Raw genomic sequence first — 17,146 nt, forward strand, 5'->3', positions numbered from 1 at the left:
TGCAAAGAAGGGGGGGAATAAATTTTCCCTGTGTGGATCTGTACCGGCCCCCTTGTGGCATCGGTACCCAACTCTGTACCCCCCTAATAACGGGGGTGGAATTGTCCCATCTCCTTGCAGGGAGAGAAGTTGTGTCCGTCCTCCTCCCGCCTCCTTCGTGGCCCCTGCACTCTCTGGGGCCCCCCACTCCGATTTTCATAGAATTGTAGCATTGGAAAGGACACCCTGATGCCATCTAGTCCAACCCCTTGCGATGTACTGGCCGGTCCATTCCAAAAGCCCCCTCCTGCCTTGTCTTGTCTTAACCGCCTCTTCCTCCTCCTCTTTAGGGCTCTCAAGGCTTTCCTGGCTTCCCCGGGACAAATGGCGAAAAGGGGGGACGGGTAAGTGGCCCCCTCCTCCTCGAGGAGCTCCCAGCCCCCCCCAGCAACTTCTCTTTTGGGTGGGCGGTTTCAGAAAGATGTCAAATTTGTTAAACTAAATAGTTTCGAATCGATTGCTGCTGTCCTGAATTATTATTATTTTAAATTTTTTTATTAAATTTTATTAGATGTTGCCCAAAATAAAGGGGGGGAGAGAAAGAAACAATACATAACCATACATAAAATCTACACAATTTTCCAGAATGCAGGCTAGAAAAGAAGAAAGACGAAAAATAAAAGAAACGAACAAAAACGGAAAAGAATGAAGAGAAAAAACGCTTTTCATGATCAGTGATTCCAAATTCACACTTCAAATATTACGATATATAAGTCCTAGCTGAAATATTATAAAAGACTTCCACCACTGTTCTGAATTTTATGGCGGCGGCGTCTTCCTTGGGGGTTGTGCAGATGTCTGTTCCAAACAGTCCTTTTTCTAGGGTTAGGGGGAGCTGGGGGTGAGTCTATGGAACGTAGGGCCCACCAAAAGTGAATGGCTGTTGTAAAGGAAGCCCGAGTTCCAATCCTGCCAAAAGGTGTTGGAGCAGCTGGGGGGGGGGAACTAAGCCCCTTTTGCAGGATGAAGCCAAACTGTGTTGATTAGTCGCACAGCTAGAAGGAGGGAGAGAGAGGGGCCGAGGGGGGTTAAATGTTTGTGGGATCCTGGATCATCTGCCTTTGTTCCTCCTTGCAGGGGATCTCTGGAAAGCTGGGACCCCGAGGCGAGAGAGGCCCCACGGTGAGTAGCCAAGGAGGAAGGTGGCGTGGGTCAAATCGGGTGGGGGGCAGTTTTTGCCTTCCTATTCACTATCCCCATTTCACTCCCCACATCTTAATGGACAGTTGGGGGTGGGGAGGCGGGACCCACACATACTGTCTTTCCCACCCATGGGAAGGGGTGCCAGGTCAGGATCACCCTAGACCCAAAATTCCAGGGCCCAAGCCTGAGATGTGGGGGGAGGTCCTGGTGATATGCTGGGGGGCAGATGGTGGACCCTAGTGGTTCTTCCTCTGTGTGTGCTCCCTCCTACTGGTGAGGCTTGGAGACGGAGGTTAATTGGGAGAGGAGAAGGGGGAGCGGAGGGGGGCAGAATCCCCTGAGAGCGTCTGCAATAATATTCAGAGACGGAGGTTAATTGGGAGAGGGGGAGGGGGAGCGGAGGGGGGCAGAATCCCCTGAGAGCGTCTGCAATAATATTCAGAGATGGAGGTTAATTGAGAGAGTGGAGGAGGGGAGGGGAGGACCCCCCCACCCAAATGGATCTGCAGTACCGGCAACCCTCATTTTAGGCGCCACTGATGCATGCGCGATCATGTGCTGAACCTGGAAATGACCGTAAGGAGGGCGGAGCTGGGATGAGTTGTCCCCTGGCTCTCCGGATCACTTACCTCTCTCTCTCTCTCTCTGCCCCCGTTCTTCTAGGGTCCACGAGGCCAGCGGGGGCCACGAGGGGCCACAGGAAAGTCTGGAGCAAAGGTTGGTTTATGGGATATGGGATATGGGGCCCCTCTCTCTTTGGACTCAGCTATACAGCTGCAAATATAACATTTTAAGTGTGTTTTAAGTGCATTATACAAACGTGACAGTAGATGGCGATGTTGAGCTAACCGCAAGTTCAATATATATCTTAAAATGTTTTTTTAGGAAAGCATTTTCACAGTGTGTTTTATATATGTTTACATTCAGCCTCCCTTTCCAGGGGCCTCCTGGGTTCTCTCAGGGCTGGCAGGGGCCATTCTGTGTTTCTAAATAGCTTCCTTTTCGTCTCGTCCTCATGCAGGGCACCTCGGGCAGTGAAGGACCAGCCGGGCCCCCCGGGGAACGGGTGAGTAAACAGGAAGGAAAACGGGGGGGGGGGGTTAAGGAAAGATGGAGGAGGAAGGAGCCCCCAGTGAGAATCTCAGGGAATTAAGAGAGCACCGAGGCTCGAATTTAAAAGCGCACGACATGTGAACATCCAGTAGCAGGGAGTTCCAAAGGTCACAGCTGCCTTTCCTCAGGCATCGCTGCTCTGGAATCTGGGTGGTGATGGCGCATCTGGATCCAGCACAACGTTTATTTATTTTATGTATTTGTTTTGTGACATTTATTTACTGCTTGACTGTAAACAAACAAACAAACAAACAGCAGCCTCAACATGGTTTGCAAAGAAAGAAGAAGATAGAAGAATAAAATTGTCAACGAGAAAAATTCACAGCAATAATTTAGGACAATAATTTAGTTAAGCAAGCAGATTAAAACTCACACCACTTTCTAAGCCCCTAAGTATAAAATTTTGAGCACGGCGAAGGCACCTGCCTGCTATCAAGTGTCAGGGAGTTCCCAAGGGCAGGCCCTGCCCGACTAAAATTTTGAAATTGTCAGTGTTTTGTTGCACGTTGCTGGTTGCTCTCTGGGTGCTGCTGCTACTTAGGGGTCAGTTTCCCCTGCGTCACCGTCTGCTTAGTCGGTAGAGCATGAGACTCTTAATCTCAGGGTTGTGGGTTCGAGAAACATGTTGGGCAAAAAGGATTCCTGCTTTTAAAATTATTCTTATATATCACATTTGTATACCGCCCTATGCCCACGGGCCTCAGGGCGGTGACAACATAAAATCACAAAATCCAAAAATACATAATAAAAAAACCAATAACCCCCCCTCTTACAGGGGGTTTGTCTAGATGACCCTTTGGGGTCCCAATGGTTTTAGGAAGCCTTTCGGTTCCTCCTCCACCAGCTGCTTCTCAATGTTTCCTTCTCCTTCTGCGTCTTCCGCAGGGTCAACCGGGACCACAAGGACCAAACGGATTCCCTGGGCCAAAAGGACCTCCGGTGAGTTCTCGGTTATCTGCCCCACACACTGCCCACCCCCACCGGTCATCCCCCTTCTGGCCACCCACTGACCCTCTTGTCTTCTTTGCCCACAGGGCCCCTCGGGGAAGGACGGTCTGCCCGGACACCCTGGCCAGCGGGGAGAAGTCGTAAGTTACTCTTTGCTTACTCTTTGCTTATTACTCCTAGTACTCCTACTCCTAGTACTCCTACTCCTACTCCTACTCCCTCTCCTCTCCCCTGCTGACTGGACGACATCGCTGCACGGCGGATCTGTTGGCTAACCGAACTCCGAAGAGCAACATTCGTTTCCTTATGAAAGTTCAGCGGTATCTCGGTTTTCGAGCGTCTCGGAAGCCGAACATTTTGGTTTCCGAATGCCGAAAACCCGGAAGTACCATATTTTCCCCATTCTTGAATGTGCCTTTGAAGTCAAATGGCTTCTGCTGCATGTTTTTCAGTTTTCACAATTGAAATTGACGCTCTCCCTTTGCACCTCGGTTGTCGAACGTTTTGGAATCTGAACGGTCTTCCGGAACGGGTTACGTTTGACAACCAAGATAACCGCTGTAATTCCTACCATAGAACTAGTTCACAGCGGTTTGCAGTTATATAAAGGTAAAAACCATTTAAAAAGTGAAAGCAAGCCAAAGAATTAAAAACAAACGCTAGCAAACCATCCCAGAAGGACCTATTCGTAATCACCTGGTGGAATCAAAAGGTTTCCAGCAGGCGTTGAAAAGCTGGTAGGTCTCCAGTGGCAGAGAGTTCCACAGGGCTGCGCCGATGACACCGAATCCTTGGCTTCTCATTGTGGTCAAATGAGCCTCACCAACTTGGGGAATGACCAACGGCACTCAGGAATTGAGCTGAGCTATAAAGGTTCAGACAATCCCTTAGGTGACCTAGAACCATTTGGTTCCTCAGGATCCCCCAAGAGGTAAGACACTCAGAGTTGAGTGACTCTGAGTGTCTTTTTTTTTTGCTTTTGCGCTCTGCACACACTCGGGGGTTTTCACGCATTTGACGGCTGGCCCTTGGTGCGTCGAAAACCCTGCTTTCCAACGGATCCTCCTCACTCCTCCATCGCATCTCATCCCACTTCTGACACCATTGTGGACACCAGGTCATTCAGGAGGAATCCCCCCCAGGGGAAACAAGAGAGAGTCGTGTTGTAGACAAAATCTGCCCTTCTTCCCTTATGGGGTATGCAAGAGCCCATACAGAGTCCTTACGTGGGTTCCCTATCGGTAGGAGAAAATAACAGAGGCCAACCAGAGAATATTGAGAAGCGAAGCAGCCAGTAAGCCTGATCTTTATTGATCTGTTGCAACAGGGTGCTCCCCTCACTCAAAGGAAAGGAGGAGGACCCCAAGCAAAGGCGTGCCCACCCTTATATAGACATTTTAAATTCCCTGCCCTGGAGCTCCAGACCAGCCCTCCATACATCATACCCACATCACAGAAAGGGCGGTCTACAGCAGAAATCTGAGTGCATTGTTTACCTCCTGTCTGGCAGGTTACTTGTTAGTGCTCACTTGATTGGATACCCTGGGGAACCTGGCCAGTCTTTTGTAATGATAAATACTTAGTTCCTGAGTCAGGTCACAGGCTCACCCTATTCAAACACAGACAGACATACCCTTAAGACAGGATTTGTGAAGGAAAAGACAATGGGGAGGCTTTTCCATTTTCCTTTGACCTTGCAGAAAAAACATTTGCTCAGTTTGGGAATAAAAAATGGTTTCAGGTCGGTCTTCCTGCGCTGATCTATGTATGTGCTTGGTTGGTACATTTATTATATATCTAAGACTTTAAAATTCTTATCACAGTTGTAACCTCCCCCCCTTCTTTCTCTCCCTCACAGGGATTCCAAGGCAAGACTGGACCCCCTGGAGGACCGGGGGTTGTGGGCCCTCAGGTAAGGAGATGGGGGTCTCTCTGCTCCTCCCCAGCACCAGAGAGCAGCCAAAACACCAGACCCTGGGAGGGGACAGTCAGAAGATGGCAAGGGTGGGGCGTGTTCTGTTTTAATTACCTGTATTTTAACAGATTTTGGTATTTTATATTGTTTTAGTTCTGCTTTGAGTTTGATGACTTTAAAACAATTATATTTAATACCTTTCTAGTTTAATTTGATGTCTTCTTTTATATAACTTTTTATTAGTTTTTTAACATACCAATTTCAACAATAATTGAACATGCTTTTACATCTTCTTCCATTTTTTTGACTTCCATCAGCCCTGTCTGAAAATTTTCCAATCTAATCTCTCAGTATGCATTTCTTATCTTCCCTATTACATTTCAAACTCATAACCAATATCTCTATCTTTTTCTACTTTGTAACACTTCGTATATTTCTCCTTACAAAACTTCTTGTAGTCCTACTAGCGTAATTTGTTGATTACAGTTGCTCTTCAAATAATTCAATATACTTCTTCCAATCTTCTGTAAATCTCTGGTCCCTCAGGTTTCGAATCCTTCCTGTCATTTTGTCCAATTCTGCGTAGTCCTTTAATTTCGTCTGCCATTCTTCTTTCGGCGGAATTTCTTCTTGCTTCCATTTCTGGGCTAACAAAACTCTTGCCAGTTTAGTTTGATGTCTTAATTGGTTGGAAGCCACTCAGAGGGGCAACCCAGTCAGATGGACAGAATATTAATATAATATTAATATTAATATTATCTTGTCTGTGCAAGTTACATTGAGTCCTGGCTTGGGGAAAAGTCAGGATATAAATGCAGCAGCAGCAATAACAACAACAACAACAAATTATGAATAAATAAATCACTAATAATATCAATAATAATAAAATCTGCAGGGTGGGGAAGGGATTGTTTGTGGAGGGCTCTCTCCTTGCTCAGGAGATTCAATCCTTGGAGGTTTTTAAGCAGAGGTTGGCTGGCCACCTGTCATGGACACTTTGGCCTGAGATTCCTGCATTGCCGGGGGTTGGTCTGGATGACTCTTGGGGTTCCCTCCATACCCTGCAGCTCTCTGATTCCTTGGCAGGGTCCCGCAGGAGAAACAGGCCAGATGGGGGAGAGGGGCCACCCTGGCCCGCCGGGGCCTCCCGGAGAGCAAGGCCTGCCTGGACCCTCTGGGAAAGAAGGCACAAAGGTAAGCCCTGGGCCGGGGGAGCGGGGTCTGGGTGCGAGGGCAAGGGGGGCGGTTTTGGAGGGGGGTCATGGGCAGCCCAGCAGGGGGAGGCGGGGGGGAGGTTACGGGGAAAATCTAGGTGCGAGGCTGCTCAGTCACCCAGCTCGTTGGGCAGAGCCCGCAGGTCCCTGCAGAATAATAATAATAATTTTTATTTATACCCCGCCCTCCCCAGCCCAGACAAGGGTAAGGGCAGCTAACAACCGATATAAAACAAATTGATTGAAATACAACTTAAAAAACAAGATTAAGCACAACATTAAAATGCAGCCTCATTTCAGTAGAAACTCAAATCAGAAACTTTTTGGGGAGGAAAACGTCAAGTCTTCACCAAGGCCAGCTATCCAGACTGGTCCTACGTGGGCCAGAAAAAATGCCAGGAATAAAGGAAGGAGTCCAGCCACCAAAGTTTATTGCGCAACAGGTTCAAAGAGGAATTTTGAACCCTGAGGATGGGGTGACAAAGACTTTTAAAACTTTCCCACCATATCCCAGAATACAGTTCGTACAGCATCATTTATGCATCATTGCTACATCACTGACATGTCGCAAAAGGGGAGGGGTAGACAGGGGTTAAAGGGACGCGGGTGGCGCTGTGGGTTAAACCACAGAGCCTAGGGCTTGCCGATCAGAAGGTCGGCGGTTCAAATCTCCGCGACAGGGTGCGCTCCCGTTGCTCAGTCCCTGCTCCTGCCAACATAGCAGTTCGAAAGCACGTCAAAGTGCAAGTAGATAAATAGGTACCACTGCAGCAGGAAGGTAAACGGCGTTTCCGTGCGCTGCTCTGGTTCGCCAGAAGCGGCTTAGTCATGCTGGCCACATGACCCGGAAGCTGTACGCCAGCTCCCTCAGCCAATAAAGCGAGATGAGCACCACAACCCCAGAGTCGGCCACGACTGGACCTAATGGTCAGGGGTCCCTTTACCTTTACCTAGACAGGGGTTACATAGTTTAACCTTAGCAAACCTGTCCGGGCAAGTCCTTGGTACAAGATCAGCATAAGCAGACATGTCAGGGCAAGACCCAGGTTTAAGATGAGCATAGGCAAACACCTCTGAAGTCCCACCACCCGAAGTACAATAGAACTTCCTTTGCGTGTCTGGACCCCTTGGCAAGTCTGGTGATGGGATTAGGCTTTCCTTGGCCAACAATCAGCTCAGCAATTGTCACCTCTGGGCACTTCCTGGGGTAGGAGGTGTGCATACAAGTCCTCATGCTTGGGGAAATGGCAGGGAAAAGACGCACCTAGTTTTTAGAGGGGGAAAGCAAGGAAAAAAAAATTCTGTGCAGAGCATGTAAGCAGCTCTTGCTTTTCTAGCTTTAAACTCTTCCGTCCCTCCTCCCGCTTCGCTGAGAAGCCAGCAGAGCAAGAGCAATAGGTGCGTGGCGCCTCTTCTTCTGGCTTCCCAGCAAAGCGGGATGAGGGACGGAAGGGAGCTCTTACAAGGGAGCGCTGAGCAGAGCCTGCCAGCAGCTCTTTCCGGCTTTTCCAGGAGGTGGAAGAAGGGACTGACGGGCTGCCCTCCCACCTGCATTCGCTCCATAAGACGCACACACATTTCCCCTTACTTTTTAGGAGGGGGAAAGTGCATCTTATGGAGTGAAAAATACGGTATTTTTAAAGCCACGTAACTTCCCTGAGCTGTCAAGTCGAAAGGATACATTTATGCATAATATCTGTAACATTTAACAACTTTAAAGATGTGGGCCCCCCCTGTAATTTCCATAACAGGGGCGAAACAGGCTCCCAAGTTCTCTAAGGGACCCGCTACCTTTCCCGGGGACCCACGGGGTGAAAACATCCAAAGCGGAACCCCTTTTTGGAGTTCCAAGTACTGCGCTAGTTAGGCTCAAAAGAGGAGGTTGGAAGCTCAAACTGTGCTTGCAAAGGTCTAGAAAACTTCCTTGGAAATCCCCTTTACCCTCTAAGCCCTGTCCCTGGTATCACAGGCTCCGCCCCTTAGCACCCAGGCCCCACCCAGCGCCCCCCAGAATTCTGAGCCTCACGATACCTGCCCCTCTTCCCCCTTCAAGGATCCTGCCATGATAGATTCAGGCCCCCCAGCCCAAGAAGAGGGGGGTCTGGGGTTTGGGGGACTCCGGCCAGGATTTTGGGGGGTCAACGTGTCCTTTGCCCCCCTCTATGTTTCAGGGCGACCCCGGCACTCCTGGAGGACCCGGCAAGGACGGCCCAGCTGGACTGCGAGGCTTCCCCGGAGAGCGCGGCCTGCCTGGAACTGCCGTACGTATTTGGGGGGGGGGCTCCTTCCATGGGGCTGGCCTGGGAAACGTAGCCTGGGTGCGGGGGGGGGGGCATGGCGTTTTGCGGGGCAACAGTCGTGCCTGCTCTGAGGGCTGAGATTAAACTGCCAGGAGCTAAATGTAGGTAGAAAAATACTCAAATGCCACCATGCAGGGTGTAGCCAGGATTTTTGGGGTTTTTTGGTGGGGGGTAAGAACCTCATTTAGTTAAGGATTTTTATTGATTTTGGGGGGCAGCTGCCCCTCTCTGCCCCCTCTTGGCTACACCCACAGTGCAACAATACAAATCTAGTCAGTAAGAGCACAACAAGTTAAAAGTTAAAAACAAACTTGGGGGTCTTTTCGGGGGGGGGGAGTCCTCTTCATTTGCCTGCGTGGGCCAGGCAGAATAGAAATAATTTCAGCAGGTCTGTGGAAGTTGGCATGGAAAGGGCCCCCTGATTCTCCAGTGGCAGAGAGTTCCGCAGGTTAAACACTTTCTGTTGGAGGAGATGCCAGGAAACAGGGACTTCTTTTCATATGTGGTGGGGATGCAAATATGTACATTTTTTTTTATTTTTTTTTTTGGTGAAAGGGTGTTTAAGGAGATGACAGAAATTTCTGGGTTAAAGCTGACCAAAAGTCCAGAGGTAGTGTTATTATCAATTTACGATGGGACAGAAGGTTCACAGACTAGGAATTTATTGACAGCTGCACAAATTATTATAGCCAGGAAGTGGAAGGGGCAAGCGGAATATAAAATGGAAGAATGGTATAAAGAGGTCTGGGATATAGCTATTAATGATAAATTAACATGTGCCATTAAGGTAAGATGGGGAATACACAGGAGGAATGGTGTTGAGGAGATACGGAAGGTGTTTGCAGAATTTGTACTGTTAAAATGGAAAGTTCCGGATGCTACAATGACTTAGGGCCAGGCTGTCTGAAAAAACCGTATTCCTTCTTATTAGGCTGCCCAGGTTTTGAGATCTTTTTTGGGGGGGCTTTTCTTGGTCCCACCACCCTCCCAGGAAGACTTGGGCAGGACAGGGCCTTCTTGGTGGTGGCTCCTCCCAAGCAACTTTGGAACTCCCTGCCTGGGGAACCCAGACTGGCTCCTGCCTTGTTGTTCTTCTGCTGGCAGCTGAAGGCTGTTTTATTCCCACACTTAAGGTGTGTTATTTTAGGGGCCCCCCAAAGCTTAAGTTTTGCAAATTTCTTCAGTGAGGGGTCTTAAAAATATGTTTTGGTGTGTGAGGCATTCAAATCTGCTATTATTTTTGCGACTGGGGAACATTAGATGAAGAAGCCCATAAACTGCTTTCGGGAAACCAAAGAATTTTACCTTCTGAAAATGTCAGGTGATGCTAAATAATAATTATTTGTATTATATATTATTAAATAAAAAACCAATATTAATATATAATATAACTGCAAGTGCCTGGCAATAATTTTTAATGATTTTTATACAATTTTACACACATTTTGCTTACCAAGCAAAACTGAGTAGCATTAACTTCACCAAAATACCTTTCGAATTCCCAAATTATGTTGCAACTTTTTAGCACCCCTCATTTTTTGAATGTGAGCATTGAAAAATTCACCACAGGCCTCTGGGATCTGGCCGGGTTTGTTTTCTGCTGTTTTTTAGGAAAGGGTATTTCAACAGTGCTGTGCTGTTTGTTTTTTTAGCAGGTTTGCTTTAATTCTATTAGTGTTTAATTAAACAATTACCTTTTGTATGCTTTTATCTTTTTGTATTTTACCTGCCTTGAGTCCCAAATAGTATTATTTTGTTTTATTTGGTTTATGATTATTGCCATTATTTATTAAATTGCTTATACCTTTTTTAAGATTCTTTTAGCTTCTTTACTGAAAAATAGAATTATATGGTTGCATCTCGGGGTTGCGGTTCATAGCAAAAAAAGGCAAAATAAAACCCCACGTTGCCCTCTTCGGCAGCAACTTTAGAACAAAGGGACTCCCTGCCACTTGACCTGCACCTCCTGCACCATCTTGGCCCTGCTGCCAGCGCTGATCCTTCGTTTGCTCACCTGGCTGTTTATATTTTACTTAGCTGTGATTCCTGCTTCACAAGGGCGGGTTGGACTAGGTGACCGCTAGGGTCCCTACCAACTGTGCCATTCTCTTATTCTGGCTTATTGGTGAGGTTGTGTAGCCTTTAGAAGTCTCTGCAGCACTTCAAATGAATAAAAGGGGGACGGAAGAAGGACTGGACAAGGGGTGGGTGTTTTGTGCTTGTGTGTCTACTTGCCGGCCTGCCTCAAACTCTTCCCTCCAACCTTGCAGGGCGGGCCTGGACTGAAAGGCAACGAGGGACCCGCTGGACCCCCAGGACCCGCCGTGAGTGTTTCCTCCCCCCCCCCTGGCCCTGACACACCGACCGAATGCACGCCCTGCAGCCACAATGCTGCCCTTCTCCTGGCACCTTCTGACGTGCCGATGGAGCTCTGTACATGCCCAAGAGACCACATTCACACCCATATCTATTAAGAATTTCAGTTCTTCCCCAGTTTCTCATCGCCCCCCCCCCAGCTCTCCACATTCAGCTCTCCACATTTTGCAGCAATTTGTGTGCTTTTTTAAAAAAAAAAAGCACAAAAGGTTATCATCAGAGGAATTTTTGTCGCCAGCCTTTTCCCCCCAGCCTACAGAAGAGCACCTGCAATTAAAATAGAGAATAAGGAAGCCCACCGAAACATTTCAATAGTGGAGAGTCAAAGCAGGAGGGGAGGGGAATTGCTGTCTAAATGGGTCTGTCGTCGTCTCCATGTTGGATCTCGCGTTTGGCAAGAGCCTGCGTCAGCTTTGAGCATCCCACTGTGCTGGGGTAGTGCAGTGTGGCTCCAGCAGAGGTGCTCTGGGTATGGGCCCCTTTTCTCCTGTACTCAGCCTCTCTTCAGGACACTCTTTTCATCTTGCCTTCCAGGGATCCCCGGGGGAAAGGGGGGGCCCAGGGCCAGGTGGCCCCATCGGACCCCCAGGAAGACCAGGCCCTCAAGGACCCGCTGGCTCGGCTGGGGAGAAAGGCGTGCCTGTGAGTAGGGGGGAAGGGGCAGGACTCATGGGTCTTTTCGGGAGGAAGGGAGGGTAGAGAAAAGGCAAGCAGAGCAGGGAGAGGGGCAGATGGTGGGGTATGGCAGAGGGCCCCCCAAGTTTTTCTGGAGGGAGGGGGAATGTAATAAGGACCCCTCAACACTCCCCGGATTCCTGGGTCATGTTGATTAGAATCCTAGAATTGTAGACTTGGAAGGGACCCCCAGGGGTCATCCAGCCCAACCCCCTTCAAGGCAAGAATTTGGTGGAAGAGACACAGAAGCTGCAAGTGGCGCTTGGGGTCAAGAACTCTGAAGCACCCCTGGGAAAGGGGGGTGGGTGGTTGAGATTCCGGGGTGAGTCTCAGGGGCCCTCCCCCTCACTTTCTCTTTTCTTCCCCAGGGCGAGAAAGGTCCCATTGGCCCCGCAGGCCGCGATGGCGTCCAGGGCCCCGTTGGGCTGCCTGGCCCCGCAGGGCCTCCGGGGGGCCCAGGTGAGGATGGCGACAAGGTAAGAGTCTGGAGCGCGTCTCCCCTGCCCATTGCCCCGGCCTCTGGGCTGGGCCTCCCTGGCTCACTCTCTCGTTCTCTCTCTCTCCGCAGGGCGAAGTGGGCGATCCCGGCCAGAAGGGCGGCAAAGGAGCGAAAGGGGAGCACGTAAGTTGGGGTCATCTTGAGACCTGTGGGGCAGGACCACGAAATGCGTTGGGTGGGGTTCTTCCTCCCCTGCCTCTCCATCCATGCCATTCGCCTCTTTCTCTTCCTCTCTGCAGGGGCCACCAGGACCCCCTGGCCCACTGGGTCCTCTCGGGCAACCAGGAGCCGCAGTAAGTCCTCAAGTTCATTTTACCACCTTGTGTCTGGTGTCATTCAGGAGTATTAAGACCCCCCCAAAAAAGACACCCCCCCCAAATCAGCACAGTTATGGTTGGTCATATTCAATATAGCGGCCAGTTTTATCTGAACAGATGGTTGCCTCCAGCTAAATCTCCAAACTTTTGGGGGCAGCCACACAAGTTCAATAAGCTTCCCACCATACCCTGTCAAAAGCATTTTTCAGAAGAGCAGTTTGCACAACCCGCTAAGGAAGAAGCAAGACGAAATTTGAAGAATTGGGTATCTTTCAGAAGAAAAGGAAACTGGTTTAGTTGAGAGTGATTTGGTTGTGATTCCTGCATTATGTGTGTGGGGGGGTTTCCAGCTTGGGTGACCCTTGGGTGCCCTTTCTATGATTCTTGTCTTTCCCCCTTCAGGGCGCAGACGGAGAGCCTGGAGCGAGGGGCCCCCAAGGCCACTTTGGCGCAAAGGGGGATGAAGGAACCCGAGGGTTTAATGGCCCCCCAGGGCCCATCGGCCTGCAGGTACGCCCAGGGACACCCTGAACGGAGGGTCACACCTCTCCTTCTCCAACCCTCCAACCTGCACCCAATTCCCCACTTGGTCATTCAGCCCCCTGGGTGGCCTTAGACCAGTCACTCTCTCCCCACCTAGCCTACCTCACAGGGCTGTTGTGGGGGTGAAACGGGGGGGGGGGGACACCATGTACTACCCCTCCTCAAGCTCTGCAGAGGAATAATGGTGGGAGAGAGATGTCATGATAAATGACCACGATTGATCCTGCCTCTTGACAGGGTCTGCCGGGACCATCTGGAGAAAAGGGGGAGACGGGCGATGTGGGTCCCTTGGTGAGTGCTGCCTCCCTGCCCCTTTTCTCTCTCTCTGTCTCTCTCTGTTCCAAGGCACCCCAGTTTTGGTGTTTTTCCTCTATATTTTTATTTATACTTTTCAGATATATACATTTCACTGATTTTGCAATCATTTTGACATTTTAAAACTTGGCTTCCTTCCCCCTCTTCCTGCAGTTCCTTAAATTTATTTTTAAATTTTAAATTTTAAATTCAAATTTTAAATTTTAAATCTGCATGTCCAAATTCACTTAATTTACTAATTTATTTATCTTATTTAAATATATACTCTGATGTAACTGCAGGTTATTACAACAATCCTGCCAATGTTCTTATCTGTAAATATCCAATAAACCATTTCCACTCTTTTATAAAAAGCTTGTTATCTTGATTTCTTATTTTTCTGGTAAGTTTCGCTATTTCTGCATATTCCATAAGTTTTTGTATCCATTCTTCCTTCTGGGACTTCTTCTTTTTTCCATTTCTGGGCAAGTAACATTCTTGCCGCTCTAGTTGCATACATAAATAAGTTTCTATACAATTTAGGTAGTTCTGTCCCTATACAGGCACCCCTAACGGTGGTGTTTTCGGGTTCCTGTTTCTAACTGCATTGCAGGTTTCCCGTTGGGGTACTTGGTTGGCTCTTTTAACCCAGATGCTAAGCCTTCTCCAGGCCCAGATGCAGTCTATTTCGACTCCTAGGTTCTTTGCAGCATTTGACCGCTGTGAGGACAGGAAGGGGGCCTTGATGTTTCCTCCCAGCTGATTTGGAGCTCTTCAGCTCTTTTTACGTACATATCTGCTGGACGGCTGGTTAGCTGCCTTGACCAGGCGTGGCTGACTTGTGGCCTGCAGGCCAGAGCTGCCCCACGGGAAGTGGCTTCCCAGCCACTGCAGCTTTACCCCCTGATCAGATGCGGACATAAAAGATCCCTCTGCCTGCTCTTGACCGATGCCCATGGCCATCTGCCAGGGATGCTTGAGATTCCTGCCTTGTGGGGGTGGACTAGATGACGACCCTCGGGTCCCTTTATCATGCTGTGGTTCTATTATCTTAGTGTGAAGACTAGAAGGGTGAGATTGGGGACTAAGCCCTCTGCCTGCTCTTTAAGAGGTGAAACTGTGTGTCGCCCCTTGGAGTTTGGGAGCCTAAGAATAAGGGGGGGGGCATCTTTTTCTGAATATTATGAAAATGAAAACAACGGGCTCTCTTGCTCCCCTCCCTTTAGTGCCTGTCAAAAGCAGAGCGTTTGCTAAGAGCAGCACATTGGTCCTTGAGTCCGACTTGAGCATCAATCACCAGAGCGACCCATTAGCTCGGGTGCTAATAATAAATACACTTCTCCATGCAGGGACCCCCAGGACCCCCCGGACCACGTGGCCCAGCCGGACCCTCTGGAGCAAATGTGAGTATTTCTCCTTCCACAACCCCCAACTGCTACACCACCACCGCCCATTAACTGATATTCAGCATGGACTTCTAGTCTAACAATTTGGGGTCTCTTTTTCCTTCCCACACAGGGTCCCCAAGGCCCACCAGGCGGTGTAGGAAACCTTGGCCCCCCAGGACAGAAGGTGAGTGGCTGGGAGACAGGACTCCTGGGTCCTCTGGGGAGGTTAGTTGGGAGTGGGGCCTGGGAGCCAGTATCCCTGTGTGTTCTGAAAAGCAAATCTGGTTTCCCTGGAGCAAGAAGGGAACGAGGAGGAAGCAGCTGGAGGGAATGACTCCTGGTTTCGGTTGTCTCTATACTAATGCACAGAGCATGGGAAATGAACAAGATGAACATCCAACTGTATGATCCTATGATGCAATGAGTAGGGTCTCTGTGTGTGTTTGGGGATCTGGGGATGAGTGGGTATTGATCTCTTCCTGGTTCTTGGTTCTCTGGATGGCAGATGAGCTGTGAGTCTCTCAAACAGACTCCCCCCCCCCCCACCTTAGGGATCTCTCTCCCTAGATATTCATGATCCCCTCCGAATACCCCCAATTGCCCCCACTGCCTAATGAAAGCTCTCTTGAGCCTATTATATTATATTCACTGTTCCCAAGTATATTTACAGTGAGGGGTGTGTCCTGGAGAGAACCTCAGGGGCCAGGTTAAGAGGGCTGGAGGGCCTGAGATTCAGAATTATAAACACACACACTGGCTTGGAGTAAATGGAGAATGGAGGATGGGAAGAGCTTTGCATAGGACCAGACCCACACCTACACTGCTCTAAATATCCTTCTGTCGTTTCAGGGTGAGGCAGGAGAGCCGGGAGGTCCTGGAGTCCCTGGAGAACCTGGTGGCAAGGTAAGAGGTCCCCTCCCCCTCCCTCCTTACCTGCCCCATCCACCACCTCTGCCACCGCCATTGCGACACCTGTCCTGCCCAGCACCCCTGATGGGATTGATTGACAGGAGTGAAACCCGCGTCCCGGTGAGGGACAGGGGAGAAGAGTTTGATTCTCTCCCCATTTGAAGGCAAACCACCTCAGTTCGGACTCCCCAAAACCATACGACGACCAAAGCGCAGACGCATCATTATTATTATTCAAATGGCAAAGCAAGCTCTGTGAGTTTGTGGAAACGGCAAAATTGACGGCAATCGTTAGAGGCCATTCAAATCAGAGAATAATTAAAGAGTGGGATGGAGTGAAGGAATACATGAAAAAATATGGTTCCGGAACTGGAATATTAATAGATAATGTGTAAAACGTTCAGGGGTAAGCAAGGAAATAATAAAAGAATCAATTGAATAATTATTAAACTACAACAACACAACAAGATGGAAGAAGTTTTAAAAATATTGAGATCACACATGGGTGAAGGGGAGTGGGGAATTTATAAAAATATCTAATATAATATTTCTAATTGCGTTGCATCTATATATAGCAAAGGGAAGTCTCTAGCAATTAGGTGTATTTTAATCTAGTCAACTATGGAATAGGCTTAAGCTACAAAACGAATATGGATTTTGAAATTGATGTTTGTAATTCTTTTTTGGTTTTGGAATAAAGTTAAAAAAAAGTAAAAAATGAAATGTTGTGTTGCAACAAGGTGCCCCAACTAACTCATCTACATGAGGGGGCAAAGATCAGTGCAAAACAACAGACAAAAACGGGCAATATTGAAGAAAAAAAAAAGTCCAGTGGCACCTTAGAGACCAACTAAGTATGTTCTGGGTATAATCTTTCGTGTGCAGGCACACTTCTTCAGATACCATCTTCTTCAGATACCAACTGTGCAGGCACACGAAAGCTTCTACCCAGAACATACTCAGTTCTGGGCAATTGTAGCAATTGCTACTGGGCAATTTTTTTATTTATTTTGACTGCATCAGACCAACATGGCTACCTACCTGGAATGGGCAATATTGTTATCGATCAGTTGAATTTGTGTCCTGCCCTTCCTCGCTTTGTGCCGGAGGAAGTCACTTTGCCAAAATGTGTGGGTTAGGCACAAACAGCGTGCAAAAATGCCCGTGGGGGGAGAAATTTGTACTAAAATGCTGATGGGAAGGACTTTGAAAAAAATAATAAATGTGGGGAAGCAGGCTAAAGATCGGAGAGACGGGAAAACCAGAACTTGTACATTTGCCTGTCCCTCATCCAGGTTCACCGTACAGAACTTTAATGTCTGACATTTTCCCTCCCAGCCCCCCAAATCCTTCATGGCCCTCCATAGACGCTTCCTTCCCACAGATGCAAACGACCCACTGCCTAACCTCAGTGCGGCCACCTTTTCTCTCTGCCCCTATTCAAGACCCAAATTTAAGGGCTTGGTCGCTGGA

The 17,146-nt window shown here is 48.7% G+C and overlaps 1 protein-coding gene across 1 annotated transcript in view; it reads left to right on the forward strand.

The window, feature by feature from the left end:
- The window catches only part of COL11A2 (collagen type XI alpha 2 chain), a 97,592-nt gene that overhangs the window by 59,750 nt on the left and 20,696 nt on the right, over positions 1–17,146 (forward strand). Inside the window, exons 32-50 of the mRNA XM_083600295.1 lie at positions 330–383; positions 1,117–1,161; positions 1,846–1,899; positions 2,204–2,248; positions 3,181–3,234; positions 3,330–3,383; positions 5,102–5,155; positions 6,245–6,352; positions 8,544–8,633; positions 10,943–10,996; positions 11,583–11,690; positions 12,092–12,199; positions 12,292–12,345; positions 12,462–12,515; positions 12,942–13,049; positions 13,320–13,373; positions 14,726–14,779; positions 14,895–14,948; positions 15,614–15,667. Coding sequence (XP_083456421.1) covers positions 330–383; positions 1,117–1,161; positions 1,846–1,899; positions 2,204–2,248; positions 3,181–3,234; positions 3,330–3,383; positions 5,102–5,155; positions 6,245–6,352; positions 8,544–8,633; positions 10,943–10,996; positions 11,583–11,690; positions 12,092–12,199; positions 12,292–12,345; positions 12,462–12,515; positions 12,942–13,049; positions 13,320–13,373; positions 14,726–14,779; positions 14,895–14,948; positions 15,614–15,667 — 1,260 coding nt within the window. The remainder of the gene's footprint in view (positions 1–329; positions 384–1,116; positions 1,162–1,845; positions 1,900–2,203; positions 2,249–3,180; positions 3,235–3,329; positions 3,384–5,101; positions 5,156–6,244; positions 6,353–8,543; positions 8,634–10,942; positions 10,997–11,582; positions 11,691–12,091; positions 12,200–12,291; positions 12,346–12,461; positions 12,516–12,941; positions 13,050–13,319; positions 13,374–14,725; positions 14,780–14,894; positions 14,949–15,613; positions 15,668–17,146) is intronic.

Source organism: Podarcis filfolensis, assembly GCF_964270895.1.
Source record: "Podarcis filfolensis genome assembly, chromosome: 2".
Classification (NCBI taxonomy): Eukaryota; Metazoa; Chordata; class Lepidosauria; order Squamata; family Lacertidae; genus Podarcis; species Podarcis filfolensis.